The sequence below is a fragment of the Hyaena hyaena genome, unplaced genomic scaffold (assembly GCF_003009895.1).
Source record: "Hyaena hyaena isolate Hyena2069 unplaced genomic scaffold, ASM300989v1 scaffold_173, whole genome shotgun sequence".
In the NCBI taxonomy this organism is placed as follows: Eukaryota; Metazoa; Chordata; class Mammalia; order Carnivora; family Hyaenidae; genus Hyaena; species Hyaena hyaena.
The window spans coordinates 1,158,082-1,184,928 of NW_024080805.1; the positions used below are offsets into that span (position 1 = coordinate 1,158,082).

General features: G+C 36.5%; 1 protein-coding gene and 1 pseudogene across 7 annotated transcripts in view; both read left to right on the top strand.

The window, feature by feature from the left end:
- USP34 (ubiquitin specific peptidase 34) overlaps nt 1-26,847 on the top strand; it is a 252,168-nt gene that overhangs the window by 37,842 nt on the left and 187,479 nt on the right. For 6 of the 7 annotated variants that reach the window (XM_039240318.1, XM_039240319.1, XM_039240314.1 and 3 more), the window contains exons 2-3: nt 5,877-5,964; nt 19,892-20,312. In XM_039240318.1, coding sequence (XP_039096249.1) covers nt 5,877-5,964; nt 19,892-20,312 — 509 coding nt within the window. Of the gene's footprint in view, nt 1-5,876; nt 5,965-19,891; nt 20,313-26,847 lie in introns of those variants that run through there. The other variant, XM_039240320.1, reaches the window with a different exon arrangement.
- LOC120237173 lies at nt 7,284-7,437 on the top strand (annotated as a pseudogene).

Consider the following 26,847-nt stretch of genomic DNA (forward strand, 5'->3'; position numbering starts at 1 on the left):
AGAAGTAAATTTTATGTACTATTTGTATTTGACTTTTTTCCACTTAGCATATGGTCTAAACTATTCTTGTTTTTTAGTGTATCAGTAATCTGCTGTTTTTTGTTTTTTGTTTTTTTTTTGCTGAATAGAATTCTTTATGGAGAACTCTTTCTCTGCGTACATAAATTGATCAACTCTTTGAACACTCAATTTGTTTCTAGTTTGAGGCTCTCTGATGAATTTGTTGCTTTGTTCATTTTAGTTTTTGTGTTTTGTTGGGTGACCTGCCTGTACTAATTCTGTAGATTTTAGTTATCCTGCATTTTGCAGGCACTGATGTCTCTCTCTCTCTCTCACTCTCTCTCAGTATGTAATTATTTTATTTCTGTTCTCATGTTTTAAAAATTTTACTTATTTTGTGGGAGAGAGAGCACACACAGGAGGGAGACAGGGAGAGAGAGAATCCCAAATAGGCTACTATGCATTGTTGGTGTAGAACTCGATGCGTGGCTTGATCTCATGGACCTGAGTTGAAATCTAGAGTTGGACACCTAATTGGCTAAGCCAGTCAGGCACCCCTATCAGTGGCTTCTTTTAAACCACAGTTTGAATTTCTCTTTTTTTTTTTTTTTAGTTAATAATGTAGATTTGTTGTAAAGTATTGTAAATTAAATTGTAAACAAATACAGCTTAGTATCACAACTGTTTTTTAAAATGAATTTTATTTTAAATGTTTATTTTTGAGAGAGAGAGAGCGTGAGCAGGGGATAGGCAGAGAGAGAGGGAGACAGAGGATCCAAAGCAGTCTCCATGTTGACAGAAGAGAGCTCGATGTGGAACTCAAACTCAGGAGATCATGATCTCAGCTGAAGTCTGATGCTTAACCCACTGAGCCACCTAGGTGCCTTCCCCATTACAACCATTTTTAAGCGTATTGTTTAGTAGTGTTAAGAATATTCCCATTGTTGTGCAGATCTCTAGAACTTTTTCATGTTGGAAACTGAAACTCCATGCCCATTAAATAACTCATTTCCCTCACAGTCACCATTCTACTTTGTTTCTATGAATTTGCTTACTCAAGATATCTCATTTAAGCAGAATCATAATCATACAGTATTTGTCTTCTTGCAACTGCCTTAGCATAATATCTTCAAAGTTCATTCATGTTCATAGCCTACTTCTATTCCTCAGTATCTGGCTGATGTGTATATATTTATTCTGTAATTGTACATGAGTCTATAACCAGACAGTTGTGTGTGTGTTAAAAGTTAACAAATGGTATCATTCTTTATCCTTTTACAGCTTTTTCATTAATCATTTTGAATTTGAATATTAGATATTTTGATACATAGAGATTCAGTTTATTAACCTAAATACGCCTTAAAAAAACTTTTTTTTTTTTAATGTTTTATTTATTTCTAGGAGAGAGAGAGAGAGACAGCGTGAGCAGGGGAGGGTCAGAGAGAGAGGGAGTCACAGACTCTGAAACAGGCTCCAGGCTCTGAGCTGGCAGTCAGCACAGAGCCCGACATGGGGCTCGAACCCACGAACCGCGAGATCATGACCTAAGCGAAAGTCGGACGCTTAACCAACTAAGCCACCCAGGCACCCCCAAAAAACTTTTTTAAAATGTTTAATTTTGAGACAGAGAGAGAGGGAAAGAGTATGAGTGGGGGAGGGGCAGATGAGAGAGAATACACAGAATCTGAAGCAGGCTCCAGGCTCTGAGTTGTCAGCACAGAGCCCCATGTGGGGCTCAAACCCATGAGCCATGGGATCGCGACCCAAGCTGAAATTGGAGGCCCAACTGACTGAGCTGCCCAGCGCCTGTACCATTTACTTTCTAATAGTACTTTTCATTTTTCTCATTTCAGTTTGGGTTTTTCTATTAATCAACTAAAACTGTCTTGTTTGTTATTTTTATTTATTTTTTTAATGTTTATTTTTGAGAGAAAGAGTGTGAGAGGGCGAGGAGCAGAGAGAGGGAGACACAGAATCCAAAGCAGGCTCCAGGCTCTGAGCTGTCAGCACAGAGCCTGATGCAGGGCTCAAACCCATTAATGGACTGCAAGATCATGACCTGAGCTGAAGTCAGCCACCCAGCTACCCCTTCTAGTCTTATTTTTTAAAAAAAGCCTCCCTTCCTTCAGTTAAAAATTTGAGTTAAAGTGTACTTTTGCAAACTACCCAAAAATAAGGGATACATATGGTTGATATTTAAACTTTAATGTCAGTCCTGAAATAGGTATAGTATGAATGTTGTTTATAAGAAATACCTTCTGGGGGCACTTGGCTGGCTCAGTTGGTAGAGTATGCAACTCTTCATCTCAGTCTTGTGAGCTTGAGCCCCACGTTGAGGATAGTGATTACTTAAAAAATAAAATAAAAATATAGGGGCACCTTGGTGGCTCAGTTGGTTGGTTTAGTGTCCAACTCTTGGTTTTGGCTCAGGTCATGATCTCATGGTTCATGAGTTCGAGCTTTGGGTTCAGCTCTGCACTGATGGTGCGAAGTCCGCTTGGGCTCCTCTCTTGCCCTCACTTCCTCTCTCTCTGCCCCCCCTCCCCCTTGTTCATATTCTCTCTCTCTCTCAAAATAAATAGATTTTTTAGAAACCTTAAAAATAAATTTTAAGAAAAAATTAAGTTCTGGATAATGGGCCCATATGCCTTTTTGTTTTTATTTTTAAAAAGACTTTTTAAGTTTTTAATTTATTTTTTAAAGTTTATATGGGGGGGGCAGAGAGACAGGGAGAGAGACAATTTCAAGGAGGCTCCTCTCTGTCAGCACAGAGCTTATTGTGGGGCTTGATCCCACCAAGAGAAACGTTGTGCCCTGAGCCAAAATGAAGAGTTGGACACTCAACCAACTGAGCCACTCAGATGCCCTGAAGATTTTTATTTTTTATTCATTTTTGGTTTTTTAAATTTTTATGTTTGTTTATTTTTGAGAGAGACAGAACAAATAGGGGAGGGGCAGAGAGAGAGAGGGGGAGACACAATATGAAGCAGGCTCTAGGCTCCGAGCTGTCACACAGCCGGATGTGGGGCTTGAGCCCACAAACATGAGTCAAAGTCAGATGCTAACCCACCGAACCACCCCGGTGCCCCATGATTTTTTATTGTTAGGCAATCTCTGTACTGAATGTGGTGCTCACACTCACAACCCCAAGATCAAGAGTCATATGGTCCACTGACTGAGCTAGCCAGGCACCCCTGTTTTAATTTTAGTTAAATAATATGTGCCTCATTTGAAATGTCAAATGGTTTTGCCAGGCTTGTAACAAAACCCAGCAGTCTCTTGTAGCAATCCCACTTTTTCTCTCCTAGAGGGAATTACTTTCTGTTTTATCTGATTTTTCCCCCCTAGATTTTACCTTCCTGTGTCTAAACAATAAGATTATATTGTTACATGCTTATAGGTATTTTCAACCGTTGACTTCATTCTGTGGAAGACTTGTTGGTCTGTTTATGTCCATTTATGGAAGAACTAGCATTTTTACCCTTGCCACCACTTTCCAGTTGTTTTAGAATTAATATTGTGTATTTATATTATTAGGGTCATGTAAATACTCACTCTTGAGAGCCAGGTAGTATACTGTAGTTACATTTCTTGTACAGTTTCTTTCATTCTTATGATTAGTAGTTGCCAGTTTGTATGCATGAGTTTGTCTACTCATGCAAGCCTGAGATGTTTTCAAAATCTTCAAGAGACTAAATTATATGCAAAGTATATGTTTAATCCCCTGCCTTCTGAACCATCTTATCTACAGTCCTTTTATTCTCTCTTTAAAAAAATTTTTTAATGTTTACTTATTTTGAGAGAGAGAGTGAGCATGAGCAGGAGAGGGGCAGAGAGAGGGGTAGAAAGAATCCCAGGCAGGCTTCAAGGTGCCAGTGCAGAGTCCAGTGCAAGGCTCAAACCCAGGAACTGTGTGTGAATCGAGAGTCGTAGGCTTAACTGACTGAGCCACACAGGCACCCTGGTCCTTTTATTCTCTTGATCCTATTTGAACTAGTGTTCTTGGGATCTGTGCACAGTAGTCTTATTTGGATCTCCCTTCACATCATCTTGGGATTCTCTTTAAACATGAACTTCTTGGAGTCACTGGAAGGCTCTGTCAGTTGAGCTCTTGACTCGATTTCGGCTCAGGTTATGATCTCCAGGTTTTTGATTTTGAGCCTCGTGTTGGGCTTCTCCTCGATGACAATGTGGAGTCTGCTTGGGATTCTCCCTCCCTCCTCCCCTCCCCCCCATTTCTTTCCCTCCTGTGTGCACATACTCTTCGAAATAAACTTAAACAAACATGAACTTCTTTACACATACTGCTTTCACTTCTTTTTCTTTTTTTTATTTCTGAACTCTTAACATCCAGTTTTTGCTTATAAATCACTTTTCTAAGAGAATCTCTTCTTGACTTCCCCATTCTGAGGTGGTTTATGCTTATTCTTTGATACACAGTATCCTACTTGGTTTCTCTTAGCATTTATCACAATATGTGTGAATAGTTTTACTTATTCACCTCTTTTTGTCTTTACTCTTCATCACTAGACTAAGTTCCATGAAGTGGGAACTGTTACCATTTCATTTACCTTGGGATATTTACTAGTGAGCATATACAGTGCTCAAAAAATATTAACTGAATGAATATATGACTTTTAGATACAGTGAAGACTTAAATGCCAAGGGTGATGGTACTTGTTGGACTTTGTCTAGAATGGAGTTGGCAAACCGTGGCCTGGTGTACCACATCTTGCCAGCTGCTTGTTTTTGTAACATGACCAATGCTCCTTTGTTTACACATGGTCTGTGGCTCCTTTCAAGTTACTGTGGCAGAGCCTCTTAGTTGTGAAAGAAACTGTATGGCCTGCAAAGTCTAAAATACTTAACTTTCTTGCCCATTAAAAAAAGTTTGCTGACTTCAATCTTGTACAGTTAAACATCTTACATTAGAAGACTTATTTGGACCACTAGGCAAACTGTAGTTTTTGAAAACATTTTTCCCTTCTTGATTACTTTTATAGTTGTATATATTGTATATGAAATGCCAGTATGTCAGTCAAGGTCCTGTTAGGGGATTGGAGGGGGGATTTATTAAAGAGAAGTGCTTACACAAATGTTAGAGGTTTAAAGAATGAATGGAACCAGGAGGATGACCAGAGATAATGAGGAGGAAGACAACAACAATGAAGACGATGACCATGACAACATGACAACCACTACGATAACTGAGGAAGCAGCCAATCTTCCCTGAAGCCTGAGGGAAACAAAGGAAGAGGGTTGTCAGAATCTAAGATTCACTTAAAATCACGTAGAGGTGGGCCCTGTGAAGGAAGCTTGGATTTAAAGTTAAGAGATGCTGCTTGGCTACTTCTTGTACCTCTGACAGTAGTACCATGAGATTGGGTCTTGGAAGCTGCCCCTTGGAATCAGTACTGCTTCTGAGTGATGGTTTCCTGTACAGAAAGCTAACATTTCCTGGTCTCCTCCTGCCCTCTAGTCTTTTGGTGCCAGTGAGGCAGTGGAGGAAGATCTTAACAGGAAGCCAGCTGGAAATGAAAAATAGAGCTTGCAGAGTTCCAGCCCCAGCATCACAAAGCATAGAACAGAAGGTGGATTTGAAGTAGAGAGACAACATTAGAATAACTGGCAAACTGTCTTCTCCCTCACTCCTTCAATACATCTGTTAAAAAATATCTGAAATATTTGCATTTGTAAATCTAGGGTTTTTTTGTTTTTTTTGTGTAAGTATTTTACACAAAAAAATACTTTAATACTGGTTTTATACTTTAAATACTTTAAAGTATTTAAATACTTTAAAGTATTTAAATACTTTAATACTGGTTTATCGTTATTTATTCCTAATTTTAAAAAGTATTTTTTCTACTTTATTTCAGTATCAGTTATAGAAGGCGGTGATGGACTGCAGCTCAGAAAGGAACATACTCTCAAAATATTTGCTTATATCAATTCCTGGACACAGAGGTATGCATCTTTAAGTACTTTAAAGATTAACTTCTTGAGTTGTACTTTAAATGGGCATTGTTTGTCATAAAATTTCCTTTTTAGGATGTTGGATTGTATACCTTTGGTCATTAAATGACAGTTAATCAATATTTATTAAATCTTCCCTTATTTAAAAAAATTTTTAAAAATATTTTATTTATTTCTGAGAGAGAGAGAGAGCGTGAGCAGGGGAGGGTCAGAGAGAGAGGGAGATACAGAATCCAAAACAGGCTCCAGGCTCTGAGCCAGCTATCAGTACAGAGCCTGATGTGGGGCTCGAACCCACGAACCGTGAGATTATGACCTGAGCCGAAGTCGGATGTTCAGCCAACCGAGCCACCCAAGTGCCCCTTTCTTCCCTTCTTAAACATGAGGCCACTAGTGGTTTTATTTGTAAAACATGAGAATAAAAATCAGTTTCTTTAACTCCTCTTTCATTATTTAGAAAAAGAGTGAATGAAATTCTAATAATAATTATTTTGAGAGATGAAAGGATTTTTATGGCATAGATTGAGACGTATAACAAGCATAATCTGTTAAAAATCAGTACTTTTGTAATGGATGCTTTGACCCTTGTGGAACCTACTTGTTATTTTTCCATTTGCATAATAAATAGGTGTATTAGTCTAATTTTTAGGAAACATATATATTGATAATATAAATAAAATGAAAATTTTGTAACAGGAATTTGCAGATTCCTGTTCTCTCAACACAGTGTTAGCCTGTCATGGCTAAAAATTCTTTTTTTTTTTTTTTTTTTTTTAATTTTTAATGTTTTTTTTTTTATTTATTTCTAGGAGAGAGAGAGAGACAGCTTGAGCAGGGGAGGGTCAGAGAGAGAGGGAGTCACAGACTGAAACAGGCTCCAGACTCTGAGCTGGCCGTCAGCACAGAGCCCGACGCGGGGCTCGAACCCATGAACCGCGAGATCATGACCTAAGCGAAAGTCGGACGCTTAACCGACTAAGCCACCCAGGCGCCCCAAAAATTCTTTTTACTTGTTTCCCTGTCCCATTAGTCCTTCTAAAATTTCTATGGGTAAAAAAGTTTGTTTCCTTATGGGTAAAGAATGTTTGAAGCTTTGTGTGCAGTGATTAGTGAACATATTAAATGCAGCTAACGTAAATAAATGTCCTGAGGTTCATAGTCTGGCTGATCATAGAGTTTATCTTCAAGTAGCATTTGCTCTAGGTAATATCTCTTTTTCTAATGTTTTTTCCTTATTTGTTAATAAAATTGGTACACATATTTGTTCTACAAAAGATTATAGATTGTAGTTATTTAAAATTTAAATACCAAGCTCTGCGCAGTAGCAGTATTGTAGCCAATGAGGTTTATCTGAGGTGCAATTATTGCTGATTAAAAGCTTACATGCCATCATTATTGGTGTCTCTTTTCTGAGGCTCAGCCAGCTGAATTACTTTTGGCTAATTTTAGGAATGATTGCCAACACCTCTGTTCCTTTCCTTATGGGTAGAGTAGATGATTGGATAGTTCCTAATACGAATGTTCATGATTTAAAATTGACGTTAGTAGCCCAAAGGATTTGCTGAGAAATGTTGCATTTGAGTCATAATTTTGAATGTATTTGCTGTAACTACGGTGAGGTGGCAGCGTGCTATGCCACTGAATAAAATGAAATTCAGAGAAATGATTTTAATGTTTCACCCTCCTAGTTATTGGTGGTACTTGGTGGAAGTTACATTTTTCCATTTTAGTCCCCTTTTATCATTGATGTATACTTTTAATCCTTATATCAGGAATTTTTATATGGGAGTGTATGGATGGGAATGAAATTAAAAAGGAAGTATTGATGTGTACCATTTTAGGCATAATTTGTAGGTTTTACCAGAACATCAAAGGGTGTTTGCCCCCAAACTACAGAGATCGTCTTACTTTTATCTCCTCTTGCTCTAGAGTATAGTGGTTAAGAGTGTGGCTGTGAAACCAGATTGATGTGGCTTTGAGTCTTTCTTTATCACCTGTTTACTAGATAATTATGACAAATTAGCTTGTAAATTCTTAATTCCTTATTGTGAAATGAGGATAATAATAATAAAGGTACTACTATCTTATGTTATAAAGAGACAAGTGCTAAGCTTAGATCTGACAGAAGATCTTTTTTGTTTTATTTGTTTGAGAGAGTGCAAGCCGGGGAGGGGCAGAGGGGGCAGAGATAGTGAGAGAGTAAGAATCCCAAGCAGGCCCTGCACTGTCAGCACAGAGCTGATTGTGGGGCTCAAACTCATAAACTTTGAGGTCATGACCTGAGCCAAAATTAAAAGTTGGATGCTTAACTGAGCTACCCAGTTGCCCCTCTGATAAAAGATCTTAATAAACACCTATTTTAATTAAAATTGTTAAAATTTAGTTTAGCAAATGATATATATTGTTATATAAGCTAAAGTTTGAAAAGCTGAACTAGGGAGTGCCTGGGTAGCTCTGTCTGTTGAGTGTCCGGCTTTGGCTCAGGTTATCATCTCATGGTTCGTGGGTTTGAGCTGTGCGTTGGGCTCTGTGCTGACAGCTAGCTCAGAGCCTGGAGCCTGTCTTCAGATTCTGTGTCTCCGTCTCTCTCTGACCCTCCCCTGCTCACACTGTCTTTCTATCTCTCAAAAATAAATAAAAACATCAAAAAATAAAAAAAAGAATGAAAAGCTGAACTAGAAAATAATTTCTAACATTTATAATTCTATTCACATGTTGGTAAGTATGAACAGTTTTTAGGAGGTAGTAGAAAGTACCCCAAAGTAGAATGTTACAGTCATCATTATTCATGCTAAAGAAGAGAAGATTGATGATAAAATATCTAGGTGGATCACAGTGTTTTGTGATAAAAAGTTTTGCGTATTCTCCCCTCTTTCCTTGTCCCTCCCACCCACCAGTTTCTTTTTTAGGCACTAGAAAATATTGTTGCCTAGTTTAAGATGATGGTTCTTGTAGGTGATAAACCACAACTAATAAGGCACATTTAATCTTCAAAAGAGATTGTTAACTTGTAGGCCCGTGACTATGGTAGTCCATAAATGTACCTTAGCACACTGATGAACTCATGACATTTCATACAAAATGTTCCTAATAGGTTTTCTGGGAGAAAAATGTTATTATTAGCCTTCATAAGATTATCAGTGGTAAAGAATCATTATTCTAGTATATTGACTAGAATATAGGTAAAGGAGTATGTTCACATTAAAAACAGCTTATTGTTCAGAATTTAATATTTATAAGAATTATAGCTGTATTAATATTTTATATTTTTCCTCCTTTCTTCCTATTTAAGTAAACATTGTAAACCTTTGAGAAAATAAAGAGAATCAATGTATAAAACAAAAAGGCCTGCCACCACCCAGAGTAACAACTGGTGATTTTTTTGGTATAGCTTTGGCGTGAGCTTGTGAACCATATAGTTTAAAATTTTACAAGACATGATTTTATTACATTTATGTTATAGAGTCTGATTACAGTTGACTGTGTATGAAAAATCAGTCTCCATGTCATCAGATATTATCTGTCATTATTTTTATTTTTTTTAATACATATTTTTTAAACTATTTATTTTTGAGAAGAGAGAGAGCATGAGCAGGGGAGGGGCAGAGAGAAAGGGAAACACAGAATCTGAAACAGGCTCCAGGCTCTGAGCTATCAACTCAGAGCCTGATATGGGGCTCGAACCCATGAACCGTGAGATCATGACCTGAGCTGAAGTCAGTGCTTAACCAACTGAGCCACCCAGACACCCCATCATCATTTCTAATTGCTGTATATCAGTTGTATAACTGACATCATTTGTTTTGTCTGTAAGATAGGGAAATTCTATATGTTGGTTTAAAAGGTTATTATTTACTTTAATATGGCAGCTGGGAATGGAATGAGAGGAAGACTAATTCAGAGCAGAGAGAGAATGTTAAGACAATAAATTGAAGAATACTGGTTAAGAAAAGAGCATATAAAGGTCTGAAAGTCATATCATGGATAATGGATGATAAAAGCATTGATAACGTTGCTTTTTTTTTTTTCTTGAACTTGTCTAAAACAATACAAAACAGGCTTAGGTTTCTATCTTGTAAATTCCATATTCCTTACCAGACATTCAAGGCTCTTCATTGTCTCCTACCAATCCACTTTTAAATTTTATTTTATGACTTTTCTCCTAAAAAAAATTCTGGGTGCCAGCAAGGGTGAGGTTCTGTCAGCTTTTTGTATATTCAGGCTAAAAATTGTGTCTTTCATACCTGCCATTTGTGGTTGATAAATGTTGGAGGATGTTGCTTTTATATTTTCATTGTTTTAGTAAACTTTTATGTTTTTAAGTAAATTCTTACCCAGCATGGGCTTGAACTCGTGATCCCGAGATCAAGAGTCACATACTTTATTGACTGAGCCAGACAGCTGCCTCAGTAAACTTTAAGAACAGTTTTAGAAGCTGTTGCTTTTGAATAGATGAGTGTATGTTCTACACTCCTTAAGGCTCTGTGTTTTCTTTTGGCATTAAGAAATTTGATGATATTGATAAATTGAGTCGATATTGATATTAACTGTTACATGTAAAGTAGTGCTTTTTTTTTTTTTTTTTTTTAAAGGTAGTGCTTTTCATAAATTAGTTCCTAAATAAAATAACTTTTGTTGAGGTGGATACCCTGGATTAATGGTATTTTCATGTTTTCCATAGCACCAGGCTAGGGAATACATTAGATCCATTGGAATATGTGTTGTTAGATGGAATTATAGAATGCAAGCTAAAAAATACTTTACTTTTGACATGTAGATTCCTCATGAATGTTGAATTAAAATTTTTTAATTTTCTTAATTGGAGCTATACATTTTAATGTTTAGAAATTTTATCATATTGTATTCTTTTTTTAAAAGTTTTTCATTTTTAAAAAATTTAATACTGGTCTAGTTAATATATAATATCAAATTTATTTCAGGTATACAATAAAGTGATCCAACAGTTCTATACATTACTCAACAATTCTGTATATTACTCAGTGCTCATCAAGATAAGTGTACTCTTTTTTAATTCCCTACACCTATTTCATCCATCCCTCTACCTACCTCCCTTATGGTAATCATCAGTTTGTTCTCTAGTTAAGAATCTGTTTTTTGGTTTGTCTTTTTTTTCCCTTTGTTTGTTTGTTTTGTTTCTTACATTACATTTATGGGTGAAATCCTTTGGTATTTGTCTTTCTCTTACTGACTTATTTCACTTAGCATTATACTCTCTGGATCCATCCATGTCCTAGCAAATGGCAAGATTTCATTCTTTTTTTATGGCTGAGTAATAATCCATGTGTATGTATATGCCACCTCTTTATCTGTTCACCTATTTGGACACTTGTACTGCTTCCATAATTTCTCTAGTGTAAGTAATGCTGCAATAAATATACAGATGCATATATCCTTTTGAATTAGTGTTTTCATATTCTTAGGTTAAATATCCAGTAGTGCAGTTACTGAATTGTAGGGTAGTTCTGTTGTTAATTTTTTGAGGAGTCTCCATACTGTTATTCTTTTTAAATTTTTTATTTTTTTTAGTTTATTTCTTTATTTTGAAAGAGAGAAAGAGAGAGAATCGCAAGTAGATTCCATGCTGTCAGCATGGAGCCTGACGCAGGGCTCAAACTTACTAACCATGAGATCATGACCCAATCTGAAACTGAGAGTCTAATGCTTAGCTGGTGTCCCCATCCTGTTTAACGCAGTCACTACACCAGTTTGCATTCCCAGCAGTAGTGTACAAGGGTTCCTTTTTCTCCACATCTTTGCCAGCAATTGTTGTTTCTTGTGGTTTTGATTTTGGCCATTCTGACAGGTTTGAGGTGATAGCTCACTCTGGGATTGATTTGCAGTTCCCTGATGATAAGTGATGTTGAGCACCTTTGCGTGTGTCCCTTGGTCATCTGTATGTCTTCTTTGGAGAAATGCCAGTTCATATCTTCTACCCATTTTTAATTGTGTTATTGTGTGTGTGTGTGAAGTCGTAATAGTTTATTTTTGCTTTGGTTTCCTTGAACTCAGGAGACCTGTCTATAAAAATGTTGCTATGTCCAATGTCAGAGAAATTACTGCCTGTGGTTTCCTAGGAGTTTGGTTTTTAAATGTTTGTTTATTTTGAGAGAACTGGTGTGTGGGCATACACATGGGGGAATGGAATAGGGGGAGAGAGAATCCCAAGCAGGCTCCAGGGTGTCAGCTCAGAGCCTGACAAAAGAACTTGATTCCATGAAGTGTAAGACCATGCCCTGAGCCAGAATGAAGAGTCAGATGTTCAGTAGACCAAGCCATGCAGGCACCACTTTCTAGGATATTTATGGTTTCAGGTCTCGCATTTAAGTCCTTGCTCCACTTAAGAGTTCATTTGTGTGTATAGTGTAAGAAAATGGTCCAGTTTCATTCTTTTGCATGTAGCTGTCCAGTTTTCCCAACACTTTATTGAAGAGACTTTTTCCCATTATACTCATTTCTCCTTTGTCGAAGATTAATTGACCCTAAAATCATGGTTTCATTTCTGGGCTTTCTGTTCTGTTTTATTGATCTCCTTGTCTGTTTTTGTGCCAATACCATACTGTTTTGATTACTACAGCGTTATAATATAACTTGAAGTCTGGAATTGTGCTACCTACAGATTTGTTATTCTTCTCCAGGATTGCTTTGGCTATTTGAGGTCTTTGTGGTTCCATACAACTTTGGGGATTGTTTATTTTAGTTCTGTGAAAAATGCCATTGTTATTTTGATAGGGATTGCATTAAATGTGTAGATTGCTTTGGCTCGTATGAACATCTTAACAATATTTGTTCTTTGAACCCATGAAGATGGAATGTTTTTCCATTTCTTTGTGTTGTCTTGAATTTTTTTTTAAATCTTTATTTTTGAGAGGCAGAGAGAGAAAACACAAGTGAGGCAAAAGCAGAGATAAAGAGGGAGACAGTGAATCCCAAGCAGGCTCCACCTTGTCAGTGCAGAGTCTGACATGGGGCTTGAGTTCACAAAACACGAGAACATGAGCTGAGCGGAAATCAAGAGTTGGACACTTAACTGAGTGAGCCACCCTGCTGCTCTAGTCTTGAATTTTTTTCCGTGTTGTCTAGTTTTCAGAGTGTAAATCTTTCACTTATGGTTAAGTTTGTGCCTAGGATTATTTTATTATTTTTGGTGTAATTGTAAATATATGTTTTATTAATTTCTCTTTCTGTTGCTTCATTATTAGTGTATGACATGCATTGGATTTCTGTGCATTGATTTTGTATTTTGCAATTTTACTGAATTCATTTTTCAGTTCTACTAGTTTTTGGTGATGTCTTTAGGGTTCTGTATGTGTAGTATCATGTCATCTGTAAATAGAGTTTTGCTACTTCCTTACATTTTGGATACCTTTGATTCCTTTTTCTTGTCTAATTGCTGTGGCTAGGACTGGAACTACTATGTTGAATAAAAGTGGTGAGAGTGGACATCCTCATCTTGATCTTAGGCAAAAAACTCTCAGATTTTCACCATTGAGTATATTATTAGCTGGTAGTTTTTCATATATGGACTTTATTATGATGTATTTTTTTTTCTAAACCTACTAGCATGTTCTTAAATGTAACTATATTTCATCTACTTGGGTAAGAAAGTCTTATCAGGCTGGTAATAATAGGAGTAGGACTAGGAAAAACACAGGATAAGCTTAGATAGTGGAAGGGTAGGGTATGCAGGAGATTGGTGTATAAATAGAAGTAATATGTACAGAGTTTAAAAAGTAAATGCAGGGGCGCCTGGGTGGCTTAGTCGGTTAAGCGTCCGACTTTCGCTTAGGTCATGATCTCGCGTTTCGTGGGTTCGAGCCCCGCGTCGGGCTCTGTGCTGACTGCCAGCTCAGAGCCTGGAGCCTGTTTCAGTCTGTGACTCCCTCTCTCTCTGACCCTCCCCTGCTCACGCTGTCTCTCTCTCTCTCTCTCTCTCTCTCTCTCTCCTAGAAATAAAAAAAAAAAAAAAGTAAATGCAGAGAGACCTGTCGTAAAGTTCATTGTCCCCTATCTCTTCAGTTCTTTTGCTTTCAACTCTTTCAGATGTTGGCTTTGATATTAACCTCTATATTCTGAAATAGTTTTATTATATTGCTGTTTCATGTATCAATTAAAAATTTTTTTAATTTTTTTTTTTTTTTGAGAGAAATAGAGAAGACAGAGCACAAGCAGGAGAGTGGCAGAGAGACAGGGAGATAGAATCTGAAACAGGCTCTAGGCTCTGAGCTGTCAGTACAGAGGCCGATGCAGGGCTCAGACTCATTAATGGTGAGATCATGACCTGAACCGAAGTCAGACACTCAACCGAGTGAGCCACCCAGTTGCCCCTCAATTTTAAGTCCACTCTGTGAACTTCCTTTTCTGATATATAAAGATTACATTTTTATACCTCTTCCTTTTCTTTCAGGGTAGTTGATGAGCCAAAACAGGTTCTTTGGCACATTTTATATTTTACAAGAAATGTTTTATTTATCTTTTGTTTCCAAGAGTTTACTAGCTTATTTTTAAATAATTTTCCAGGTGTGAATCACTGATTTTTCCCAAATTCTTCAACCCTTCTTAGCACTAAGTTTTATATTTTTATATGTCATTATGTGATATGTTTTTTCCCTCCCTTTCACCTCTCCCAAATCTCCTTTGTTCTTTATCCTCCTACTCCATTTATTGTTTTTTCAGTAGGGATACTAAATAGCTATCTTCTCTTCAGGTCATCCTTGAAATTTCTTTTGCTTTTATTTTGTTTTGGATCTCCAATTTCCAGGATTCCATGTGGTCATTGTTACTGGTTTATTCTTTGTTTTGTTAAGATTACATCTTTTCTGAAAAAGGGTGCGTGGAAGACAAATGTTTTTTATACCCTTCAGACCAAAAAGTTTCTATCCTACTCTTAATTTTATTGAAGACTTTTTGATACAGAATTCTGGATAGAAAAGTAGATTCTTTTAGAAATTTAAAAGTATTGCTCCATTGTATTCTAGCTTCTGATGCTGCTATGAAGTTTTTTATTTTTTATTTTTTTTTATGTTTATGTTTTTTTAAGAGCTGAGAGCAAGTGCGAACAGGAGAGGAGAGGGGCAGGGTGGGGGGAGAGAGAGAATCTCAAGGAGACTCCATGCAAAGCTGGGAGCCCAATGTGGGACTGGATCCTGTCACCCTAGGATCATGTCTGGAGCCGAAATCAAAAGATGCACCAGTCTACTGAGCCACCTAGGCGCCTCTGCTTTGAGGTTGTTTTTGTTTTTTGCTTTTTGTTTTTTTTAAAGTACGCTCTACTCCCATCTTGGGGCTTGAACTCCTGACCCTGAGATCAGGAGTCACATGCTCTGCAGATTGAGTCAGCTAGGGCCCCCCCACCCCCATATAGCTTTGGAGAAGTATTAGCTATTTTTATTCCTGAGTTGCTTCTTGTCACTCTTTCCACTCTCCCTGAAGGCTTTTAGGATCTTTATCCCTGCTCAGCTTTAGAAATTTCATGATGAGGGGCACCTGGGTGGCTCAGTCGGTTAAGCATCTAACTCTTGGTTTCTGTTTAGATCATGATCTCACAGTTTATGGAATTTTCTCTCTTCCCCTCTCTCTGCTCCTCCCTCCCTCAAAATAAATAAGCTTTAAAGAGAAATTCATGATGGTAGGTGTTTTGGTGGGCTTTTCAGTTCTAAAATTTCTTGTAATTTCATCATTTCCAAACCTTCAGATTTTGTATTATGTCTTGAAAGTGTTATTAGATCTTGTATCTTCTTGATTGATGGTATACTTTCCTTTATCTCCCCATTAGTTTTCTTTGTCTCTACTACTTTCTATGAATTTTTTTTTTTACTTTGACCTTGTGGAGCTTTTGCTGAATTTTACAAATGGGTAAATTTTTATTTTATTTCTTAATTACTTACTTATTTTTAATGTTTATTTTTGAGAGAAAGAGAGAGCATGTGTGAGCGAGCCTGAGTAGGGGAGAGGCAGAGAGAGAGGGAGATACAGAATCCGAAGCAGGCTCCAGGCTATGTGCTGTCAGCACAGAGACCGACATGGGGCTCGAGCTCACAAGCCGTGAGATTATGACCTGAGCCGAAGTTGGACGCTCATTCGACTGAGCCACCTAGGCTCCCTAACTTATTTATTTATTTTTAAAGTTTTATTTATTTAAGTAATCTCTGCGTTACATGTGGGACTCCAACTCACAACCCCAAGATCAAGAGTTGCATGCTCTTTTGACTGTCATACTGCTATAACGCTAATGGGTTTTTTAAATTAAATTAATTTAATTTTATTTATTTTTTAATATTTTTGAGACAGAGAGAGAGAGACAGAGCACGAGTGAGGGAGGGGCAGAGAGAGAGAGGGAGACGCAGAATCTGAAACAGGCTCCAGGCTCTGAGCTGTCAGTACAGAACCCGACGTGGGGCTCGAACCTAGGAACCATGGGGTCATGACCTGAGCCAAAGTTGGATGCTTGACCAGCTGAGCCACCCAGGTGCTCCTCTATTGGGGTTTTAAAGTATGATTGATGTGTATGCAAAAGCTATGTAATATATTTTTGTACACATTGAAGATCTCTTTTGTAGTTTGAATGCATTTTTTAATAGTATTCTGTTCTTGTTTCAGTAATCCACTCTTTTTTTTTTGTCTCTGAGGATATATGTTAATTAAGCATTTTATCTACTTTCTTTGAATTTGTTTTTACGCTTTGTTTTGAGTGTGTTTTGAGTGCCTTTCGTGATCATGCAGCTTTCCATGCAGGTCTTACTGATTATCTTTACATGGTTAAGAGATGGGCATTCAAAGATGGATTGACAGTTCTTTGTGGGGGTCCATGTCGGATGTTGGCCTTTGCTGTAGGTTGGAAAATTGTGAGCAAGCTTCATTACCAGGGATAAGTGGGCTTTTCTCTTAGATCATTCGTATTCTCTAAGAAAAAAGTCTTCAAGTCTTTGGCTTGAGATATTTTAGTCTGGTTTTTGGGTGGGCATGTTAGTTGGGGAGATTCATCAGTCATAGTATCACATAGTTTCCTTCCTTTCAGTTTCTTTTATCATCCCTGTCTTCAGCACCAGTTTTTCCTGAATTTAATCTTGTTCACTTTATGTACAGGAGAAACAACTTCTTTCCCTGGGTCAAGTAGCAATAGTATCCTGGCTATCTGGGTTGGGAATCTATAGGTTTTAACTGTACCTTTCATTCTGTTCTATTTTCTGCCTTGTGCTTCATTTCTGCCTTTAGAAGTATCTGATGGTCTTTGTTCTTGAGCCTTTTCAGTGTTCTGTGGTGTGGATATTTTTGTTGATAAATCCTTCTATAGCCACTTACAAGTTTATTTCTCCTGCTCTAAGTTACTTACTATTATTCCCTTTGCTGTCATCCAAAATTTTTTGCTGTTTGTTAACTGTTCTTCCATTATCTTTTACCGTATGGAGTTAAGTCTTTTTTTCTTCAGTGTATTTGTAGTCCGGTTTAAAACAGAGAAGAAATAAACTTAAGTGTAAAGTTAAGCTGGACTTAACTGAAAGTTTTATTTTGTTTAAAAACACATGCATTCCCCCTCCCCCACCGTCCACCCCCTGTTGTGGGTAGGGATATATAGAGAAATGCTATATTGAGAATTCAGATGCCTAGACTTTTCAGAATTGAGTGTCATACAATAAAATGTATAACTTATGTAATAATTAAAGATAGGTGTGTGTATCTTAGATTCTCAGCTCTCCTTGAATTTGTATATTTTGGGTCTGTAAGAACCTAGATGCAGTTTGCTGTTAGTTTGTTCATACATAAGTTTTGTTTTTTTAAGATGAGTTTCCTAGTCAGTTAAATGCCCATTTCCTGCCAATGAATTTTATTTTTTATTTTTAAAATTTTGTTTATTTGAGAGATAGAGAGGGAGAGATCGCCCGTGCATGTGTGAGCAGGGGAGAGGGGTGGGGGAGAGAGAGAAAGAGAATCTTAATTAGGCTCACAGGGAAGCCTGACCTGGGGCTCAATCCCACGACCCTGGGATCATGAACTGAGCTGAAATTAAGAGTTGGACGTTCAATCGACTGAGCCACCCAGATGCCCCTGAATTTTTTGTTTAATTGATCTCTACACCCAACATGGGGCCTGAACTCACGATGCTGTCAAGAGTTGCATGCTCTTTCGACTGAGCCAGCCAGGCACCCCCTTGCCATTAAATTTTTAAAGTAAATTTGAATGATTCTTTGGCTTTTCTAATCCAAAGCTGACTTGAAGGGTTTTTTTGGAAGGAACTAACATTCCTTTCTCGTTAAAGAAAGATATTCCAGTGTATAACCCTTCACTTTGAACTTGATTTTTCCTGAACCTAAAGAAAGGCTGTTTGTCAGAAAAATATCAACAGTAGTATGTTGATTTTTCTTCTTGAAGAAATCGTGATAATACAGAATTTTAAAGGTGTAGGAGTTCTTACAGATAAAATTCCTTTCATTTTGCCACCGAGAAGACAGGCCTGATGTATTATCTATCTATTTCTGTGTAACAATTTACTCAAAAAGTAGTATCTTAAAACAACAATAAACATTTATTATTTCAGAGTTTATATGGATTGGAATTTGGCAGTGGTTTTGCTTGTTGGTTCTGGGTTGAATTTCTCATGAGGTAGCAGTCAGTTTGTTGGCCAGGTTATGGTCATCTCAGGCCTTATATGGGGCTAAAGGGTCTGCTTCCAAGTTGGCTCACTTACTTGGTTGGCAAGAGGGTGCTTATTGTTAGTGCGGGTTCTGTTTTTATTCTCATGTGAACCCCTCGAAGGGTTCCTGGACTATTTTATTTTACAACATAGAACTGGCTTCCCTCAGAGCAAGTCACCTAGAAGAGAGCAAGGCTGAGTGGCAGTGTCTCTTATGACCTAGTTTCAGATGTCACACAGTCATTTCTCCCACATTCCACATAGATTTTAGTCATTAAGTCTGTTACACATTCAAGGGGAAGAAAAGTGGGCTTCACTTTTTAAAGGGGAGAATCTTAAAGAATTTGTGGCTATACTTTAAATCTGCCACACTTGAAGAAATGAGGTTATGTCCACATGGTCATATAGGGAGTTGGTGCTCTATTTGGACTACAGTATAGGTGATTTGAATTGATAGTGTAACTAGGTAAGTAATAGTATTTTAGTTGTCATCCATCATTGGAAAAAATTATTCTTATAATTTGGTACTTGATTATCACTTATTTATTTACCAGACTGTTTGGTTATCCACAGTGTGCCAGTCCTTAATGCTAACTGAACATGTCTTAAGAGAACTAGATTTGTGTGTAATAATAATTACTCTTACTGTGTTCATTTATGTATACATATACACATACATCACACACACACATACACACATATGCGGAAGAGTGTGAGTGTATGTGTTATTCCTAAATGCTTTTGATTAGCCAAAGAGAGTAGGAATGCCCTCCCCAAGTTAACCTTCAAGCAAATTAGTAATGTTAAAATAGTTTTTTTTTATTAGTTGACTACAAATCCCTTCATGTAAAACAAACAGATTTACTAATAAGGTTTTTATTTTAGCCAGTTTCCTGATATTTACTAAACATATATTAAGTACTCTGCTTAGAGAAGCAAAGATATATGGTACAGTTCTTGTTTTTAAATGGTTTTTTATGTGGAAGGGCAGATAGATACACTGAAGACTATAGCTATCAACCTAACTTGGTGACTTTTTACTAACCGAAGTACCAGTTTTTGGTGTGATGCTATGTGATGCTGACTGTGGTGCTACCCTGTCAGGAAAAAGGAGATAAAAACTAAAACAAAAACAAAAACAAAAAAAAACAACCAAAAAACCCCACTAGGATTTGCTTATTTGTATTTTTTTTATTACTTACTTGAAATATATAGCTGTTGTCTCTCTAGAAAGCATTAATTTATTGAAAAATTTTCTTTCTCTTATAGGCAATGTCTATGCTGCTTCAAGGAATATAAGCATTTGGAGATTTTTAACCAAGTAGTGTGTGCACTTATTAATTTAGTGATTGCCCAAGTTCAAGTACTCCGGGACCAGCTTTGTAAACATTGTACTACTATTAACATAGATTCCACGTGGCAAGAGGAGAGTAATCAAGTGGAAGAACCACTGAGTATAGAAAGAGAGTGTAATGAAGGAAGTACAGAAAGACAAAAATCAATAGAAAAAAAATCAAACTCTACAAGAATTTGTAATCTGACTGAGGAGGAATCTTCAAAGAGTTGTGATCCTTTTAGTTTATGGAGTACAGATGAGAAGGAAAAACTCTTACTATGTGTGGCAAAAATTTTTCAAATTCAGTTTCCTTTATATACTGCTTACAAGCATAATACTCATCCTACTATAGAGGTATGTGAAAATAGGTATTGTGAATTGTAAGTAATACCAAGTTATAGTTATATTGACAATTTTTTATGAATACATATGAAGACAGTTATTGATGGAAAAATTTATAAAAATAACTATCATTAGGAAAAAGTAGTCCAGTTTTTTCTAGACCATTTCGGTTGCAACTTGGGTTGAACATTTGCTCAACATAGTCCTGTTAAAGAAAGGTTTACAGATTGAACTCATAAAAATTAAACTATTAGTAATGTAAACATTTTGCTGATATACATCTATGCTGTGCTTTGACATTTTCAAAAAGTAATAATTGAGGGAAAAGCATGTGCAATTTTGATTTTTATTCTTAGAAACATTGGTAACCATATTTGGGATTTTTCACATGAAGAAAAATGAACAAATGATCCTTAACTACAAAGTTCTTTTTTTAAATTTTAATGTTTATTTTTGAGAGAGACAGAGTGTGAGTGGGGGAGAGGCAGAGAGCAGGAGACAAAGAATCTGAAGCAGGCTCCAGGCTCTCAGCTGTTAGCACAGAGCCTGGCGCAGGTCTTGAACCCATGAACCGTGAGATCCTGACCTGAGCTGAAATTGGATGGTTAACCAACTGAGTCACTGAAGCACCCCTTTAACTACCAGTTTTAAATGATAGTACTTTCTTTTATACGTTAAGATGCTTGACTCATACCATTAGTGATATTTTTATAAGCCTTTCAAAGAATTTAGAAACCCTCCTGAGGTTTATTTAGATAATAGCATTACTTTGTACACATGGTGAGAATTGAGACAGTTAATATGATAATATGTTATGTAAGTGGCATAAAAAACAGATTTATTACTTCTCGTGATTCTCTGAGTTGCCTGGGCAGTTCTGTTGGTTTTATGTGGCTTCATGTAGGCAGTTGTATATTTACTTTGAAAGTTGGAGGAGTTTAAAGGTCCACCATGGTCTCACTCACATGTCTGACAGTTGGTGCTGGATGTTGTCTAGGGCTCCTTGGATTTTCTCCACATGGCCTCTCATTCATTCATCACTAGAGTTGATTGGTTTCTTTATGTGGTAATCTTAGAATTGATCCGGGAAGATAAACGTGTAAGTTATAAGGCCTCTTAAGGTCCAGCCTCTGAAACAGTATAAATTCTGCCACATTCTGTTGAAGCACTGAACAAGGGCAGTCCAGATTCAAGGGAGTATGAAGTAGACTCCATCTCTGGATAAACTATCTCATTTTAAACTTAACAGATCTACTACTGGCTTTTTATAAAAGTCTGCCTATTTTCTCTGGCTTATTCTATAATCTTCATACTGACTTCTCTAAACTTCTTTCTTCATCTGGAAAAAATAGTTCCTTATTGAAAATGTTTTCACATTGAATTGAGACTATTTAAAAACATAGCCTAGGAGGTGGGTATTTCCTCTATTGGAATTTTCCTGAAGAATATTTTAAAACAGCTTGTGCTATGCATTCTAGAATTCTTCATCTGTTATCTTTCCATCTAGAAACTTTTTAATGAATCATTTAGTAAATACCGTAAAATGTGTCAGCTCAGCATCCTTTTTCTTTCTTGAAAAAATTTTAATTTATAATTAAATATATTTGTTATTTATATATTATTATAATTTAATATTTAAAGTAAATAAATTTAATGGATTTCAATTAATAGTTAAATTTAATTTTTAATTTAATAATTAAATTAAATCCAGTTAAAAATCTTTTAACAATAGAACTGTGGTAATACAGTATATTAAATCTGCTATTTTCTTCCTCAAATCAGTTTGCTCACCAATTTATCATTTTTTTAAATGTCATTAGAAAAAAAAATCTCCAAATACAAACATAGTCACACTCCCCTACTTCCCTTTTGAAGTAAAGTACCTCCTTATTACTGTTCTTGAGGATCAGTTATTCCATGTGACTGACTGGTTGAAGGCAATAATTTCATGAGGTCTTTGAAGTAAAATTCTAATTTAAAAAAAACCCCTCAGATATGATATAATGTAATACAGTGCTACACAGAATTGTCGTCTCCTTATACAGAATTTGTGTGCTTCTGTAATAATCTGTTCATAATACAGCTGTTACCCAGGTTTCTGATGAGTTAGTAATGATCTATTACAAATACTTGAAAAATGTATGGTTTCTGTCCTAGTGGCTATGTGGTTATATGCTAGCAGTCATTTTTAAGTTTGAGTTTGATTTGATTTCGATTTCCACTTTTCTAAAGAGGCATAAATTGGCCAGGACTTTTCAGAAGATGATTCATTACTCATGTGTTAGTATTTAGATAGCTGTGACTTTAGAAACCTAGTCAACAACCTGATTTTATATAATAGAGAACTGGCTTACACAAGTTAAAAGTTTTGGTCAGGTTTGCAGAATATATTGCTGAGAGTTGAAGATTTCAGATCTTAAATTTTTTTTAATGTTTTATTTATTTCTGAGAGAGACAGTGTGAGCAGGGGAGGGTCAGAGAGAGTGGGAGACACAGAATCTCCTGTGTCTTCTCCTGGAGAAACAGGCTCCAGGCTCTGAGCTGGCAGTCAGCACAGAGCCTGACACAGGGCTCGAACCCAGGAACTGTGAGATAATGATCTGAACTGAAGTCGGACGTTTAACGGACTGAGCCACCCAGGTGCCCCTAGAATTCAGATCTTATTCTGGGGCACCTGTGTGGCTCAGTCCGTTAAGCGTCCGACTCTGGGTTTCAGCTAAGATTGTCATCATCACATGGTTGTGAGATTGAACCTCATATTGCGCTGCACATTGACAGTGGAGACTACTTAAAATTTCTCTTTGTCCCTCTGACCCTCTCACCCATTCATGCTGTCTCTTTCCCTAAAATAAAATTAAAAAACCAGAACACAAAGAATTCAGCTCTTATACTGCTATACTGCTTCTAAAATCACTTCAGACTAATCTCTGAAGCTATTGTGTCCATTGCCAGTAGTGAATAAGTTAGGAACTTGGAGCCCATTCTTCTCCCTATCTCTTCCTGTCTGTATCCTACTTTCCTTCCTATTAAAGTCGGTAATATTTTAAAAGATGTAGTAATTTGAAATAGATAGTATTTAATTGAGGTTAAACTTTTTGGGGGTGTGAGCAGGGAGCTGTTGCATTCTTTTCTTAATCCTGAATCATTATGTAAAATTCTGTGAAGTATTGACCTAGTGTTTTAAGGTTTTTTTCTAAGTGAAGTGAGTATAAAAACTAGAGAAAAGAAGAGAAATATTGCACTTGTTAAATATGTGTGAGATATGATTAGATAGACTTAAATATATACACTGTGTTCCAAATTTCTTAATATGGTTAGGTTTTCTCTTGGCACTTTCCACTGAGTTTTTATTTATATTTTATTAAATTAAAAAAACTAAATATCTTAAATTCACCCTTTTAACGTATACAATTTAGTAAGTTCCCACAGTTGTACAACCATCACTAACTGTCCAAATCCCATACTGATTGAGGACTTTTTTGGTTTCATATTTATAGAATTCATGTGCCTGGATTTGTCTCCAATTTTGATAAACAGATATACCTTATTCAAAATATTAAAAAATAAACATTGACCATTTATTCTGTTCTAGGAACTGCACTATTTATTGTGTATACAAAGATGAATAATCTACAGTACTCACATTCAATAAACAATCCTAAATATCTCATATAGCTTGTATGTCTTCCACTCATTAACTTCCTTGTCACCAATCTATGTGGGTGACTTACTTCTGTAGAAGAGATTATAAAAGCTCAGCTTTTTCATTTGCAAGCAGTTGATAGGTATATGGAGACTTTCTTGTATTGCATTTCATCACTATCGTCTCCTGAGCTTCTTTACTTTAAAGCTCTACTGCCCAGTATGCTCAATATGGTAGTGAACAGACAAATCTGGCTATTTAAGTTAACTAGAATTAAAGCAAATATATTAAATTTGTTCTTGAATCACATTAACCACATTTCTTTTTATTTTTTCTTTCTCTTTTTTCTTTCCCAACATATTTTAAAAGCTAGGTAGTCATATGGGGCTAGTGGCTAATATACTGGACAATGCAGACAGAATATTTCCATCATACCAGTGTTCTGTTAAGCAGAACTGTTTGGCTTTGCTTGATTAGGTGTAGTCATTGGTTGTAAACTGTATGCTCTCCAGAGTTGGCAGACTTAATTTTCCATAACAGCAGATTCTTTGATAAGCTGATGACTTCTTTTTAAGCAAAAATTCTATTCCTAATTCACTGGCCTTCAGTTTTTCATGGTTTGATCATGGAGCAGCAATTGTTTTTGGTTTTTTAATTTAATTTTTATTTTTGTTAATGTTTATTTTGAGAGAGTGCATTTGTGTCCTGAAGGGGGAGAGAGAGAGAGAGAGATAGAGAGAGACAGAGAACAGAGAGAGACAGAGACTCCCAAGCAGGCTTCCCACTCTTGGCTTAGGGCCTGACGTGTGGCTCAGTCCCATGAACTGTGAGATCATGATCTGAGCCGAAGTCAAGTGTCCGATGCTTAACTGACTGAGCCACCTGGATGCCCCCTTGTTTAATTAGATGTAGAGTTACTTTCTGATTATTTACTTATTTCTCTTTGTTTTCTCTTTTAAAGTAATAGGCAGATCCCCCTTTGTAGTTTTCGAAATAGAGTGGTGTTATCTTATGTAGTAAATGAGAGACTTTCTAAAAAGACAAAAACTGGTAGGTTTCTTAAGCCCTTTATAGGAATCATCTAAAATTAGAACTGTTTTTCTTTTGAGTTTATTTATTTTGAGAGAGAAAGTGTGAGTTGGGGAAGGGCAGAGAGAGAGATAGAGAGATGAATACCAAGCAGGCTGCACACTGTCATTGTAGATCTTGGTGCAGGGCACCCACGGAACACAAGATCATGACCTGTGTTGAAGTTGGATGGTTAAGTGACTAAGCCACCCAGGCGCTCCTAAAATTAGAACTTTGAAACAAAATTGATGTTGATCCAGATTTTAGGGAGGCTTCCTAGTGTTGTTCCTACTATTGTTACCTATAGTCTATGTTAACTCTTTATATACTATTTAGGATGAGATTTTAATGACATTTTAGAATAATGTCTTCGTGTATTCGGAGTAGAAACAAGAAAAGAGAAAATACTTCTGAGAAGTCAAAATAGAAGTAAACAAGTCCAAGAGCAACATGTTGCACATCAGAATAGAATTGTTAGGACATTTTCTAGCTTTGTCCATGTTAGGCACTAGAAATCTTGACTCCAGTCTAATATTCCAGCATGGTTTACCTGGCCCATGAATCTTTATTTAATACCACAGGTGTTTTTAGATTCTGGACTTGTTGAAGACATAAGGTTTGTTGAGAATAATTTAAAGCTTTTACTGTGGCCCTGCTAGGAGAAGCTCAGAAATGCATTTACATTTAGTATACTTGCGTTGACAAGTGTTTTGACCTGTCTTAGGACAGTTTTTGATTAGTTTGAAGTGTTCTGAGAGTTTTATGTGATGCTCTCAATTAGTTGTTTTCAGTCTTCATTTCAGCAGTGGGATTTATATAAAGCAGGTAATAGCAATGAATGACAGGTTTCTTTGGCAACTAACTTTTTTCAGATGAAAGTATTTAACTTTCTGATAGAAAGATTTTCAGTGTGACTAAAAAATACAGAATATACAAAATATAGACTTAGAAAAGCCTTGAACCTCTCTTTTATCATCTCAGAAAAACCATTCTTAGGAAATCAGTTCAGATTATTTCCAGACATATGAAAAGTTATGAATATCAGATCATGTTCATAAATCCTAAGTTTTAACAATGTAGTATAAGACAATAGCTTTCTATGCCTGTATGTATGGATCCACCTTAGCTTTTTAAAGGAATAACTTCCTATAAAAATCATTGCTTAAAGTATATATTTAATCATTTTTAATAAATTTATAGAATTGTGTAACTATTACCTCATATTTTTACAACAGTTCAGTCATTCCCAAAAACATCCCTCATGGTGTTTCACCTTATTTTTTTTTAAAATATTTTTATTTATTTCTAGGAGAGACAGAGAAAGAGAGAGACAGCGTGAGCAGGGGAGGGTCAGAGAGAGAGGGAGATACAGACTCCGAAATAGGCTCCGGGCTCTGAGCTGGCAGTCAGCACAGAGCCAGACACGGGGCTCGAACCCACGAACCGCGAGATCATGACCTAAGTGAAAGTCGGACGCTTAACTGACTAAGCCACCCAGGCACCCCTGTTTCACCTTATTTTTGAAAGCTGCAAAAGTCCCTAGATGGTTATATCACAATTTAGCCATCCCTTTGATAGACATCTGTTTCTAAGTTTGAGATATAAATAACTTCAAGTAAACATCATTAAATATTTTCTAGCACCGCTTTTATTACTTGTTAGGATAAATAACCAGAAGATGAATTGCTGGGTCAAAGAGAATGTGCATTTTAAATGTTGGTAGATATTGCCAAATCATCCTCCAACAAGGTCATACCAGTTTATATTCTCATTAACAATGGATGAGTATGCTATCAAGTAGTTTAAATCATATGCATACAAAGCACTTGTGGAATT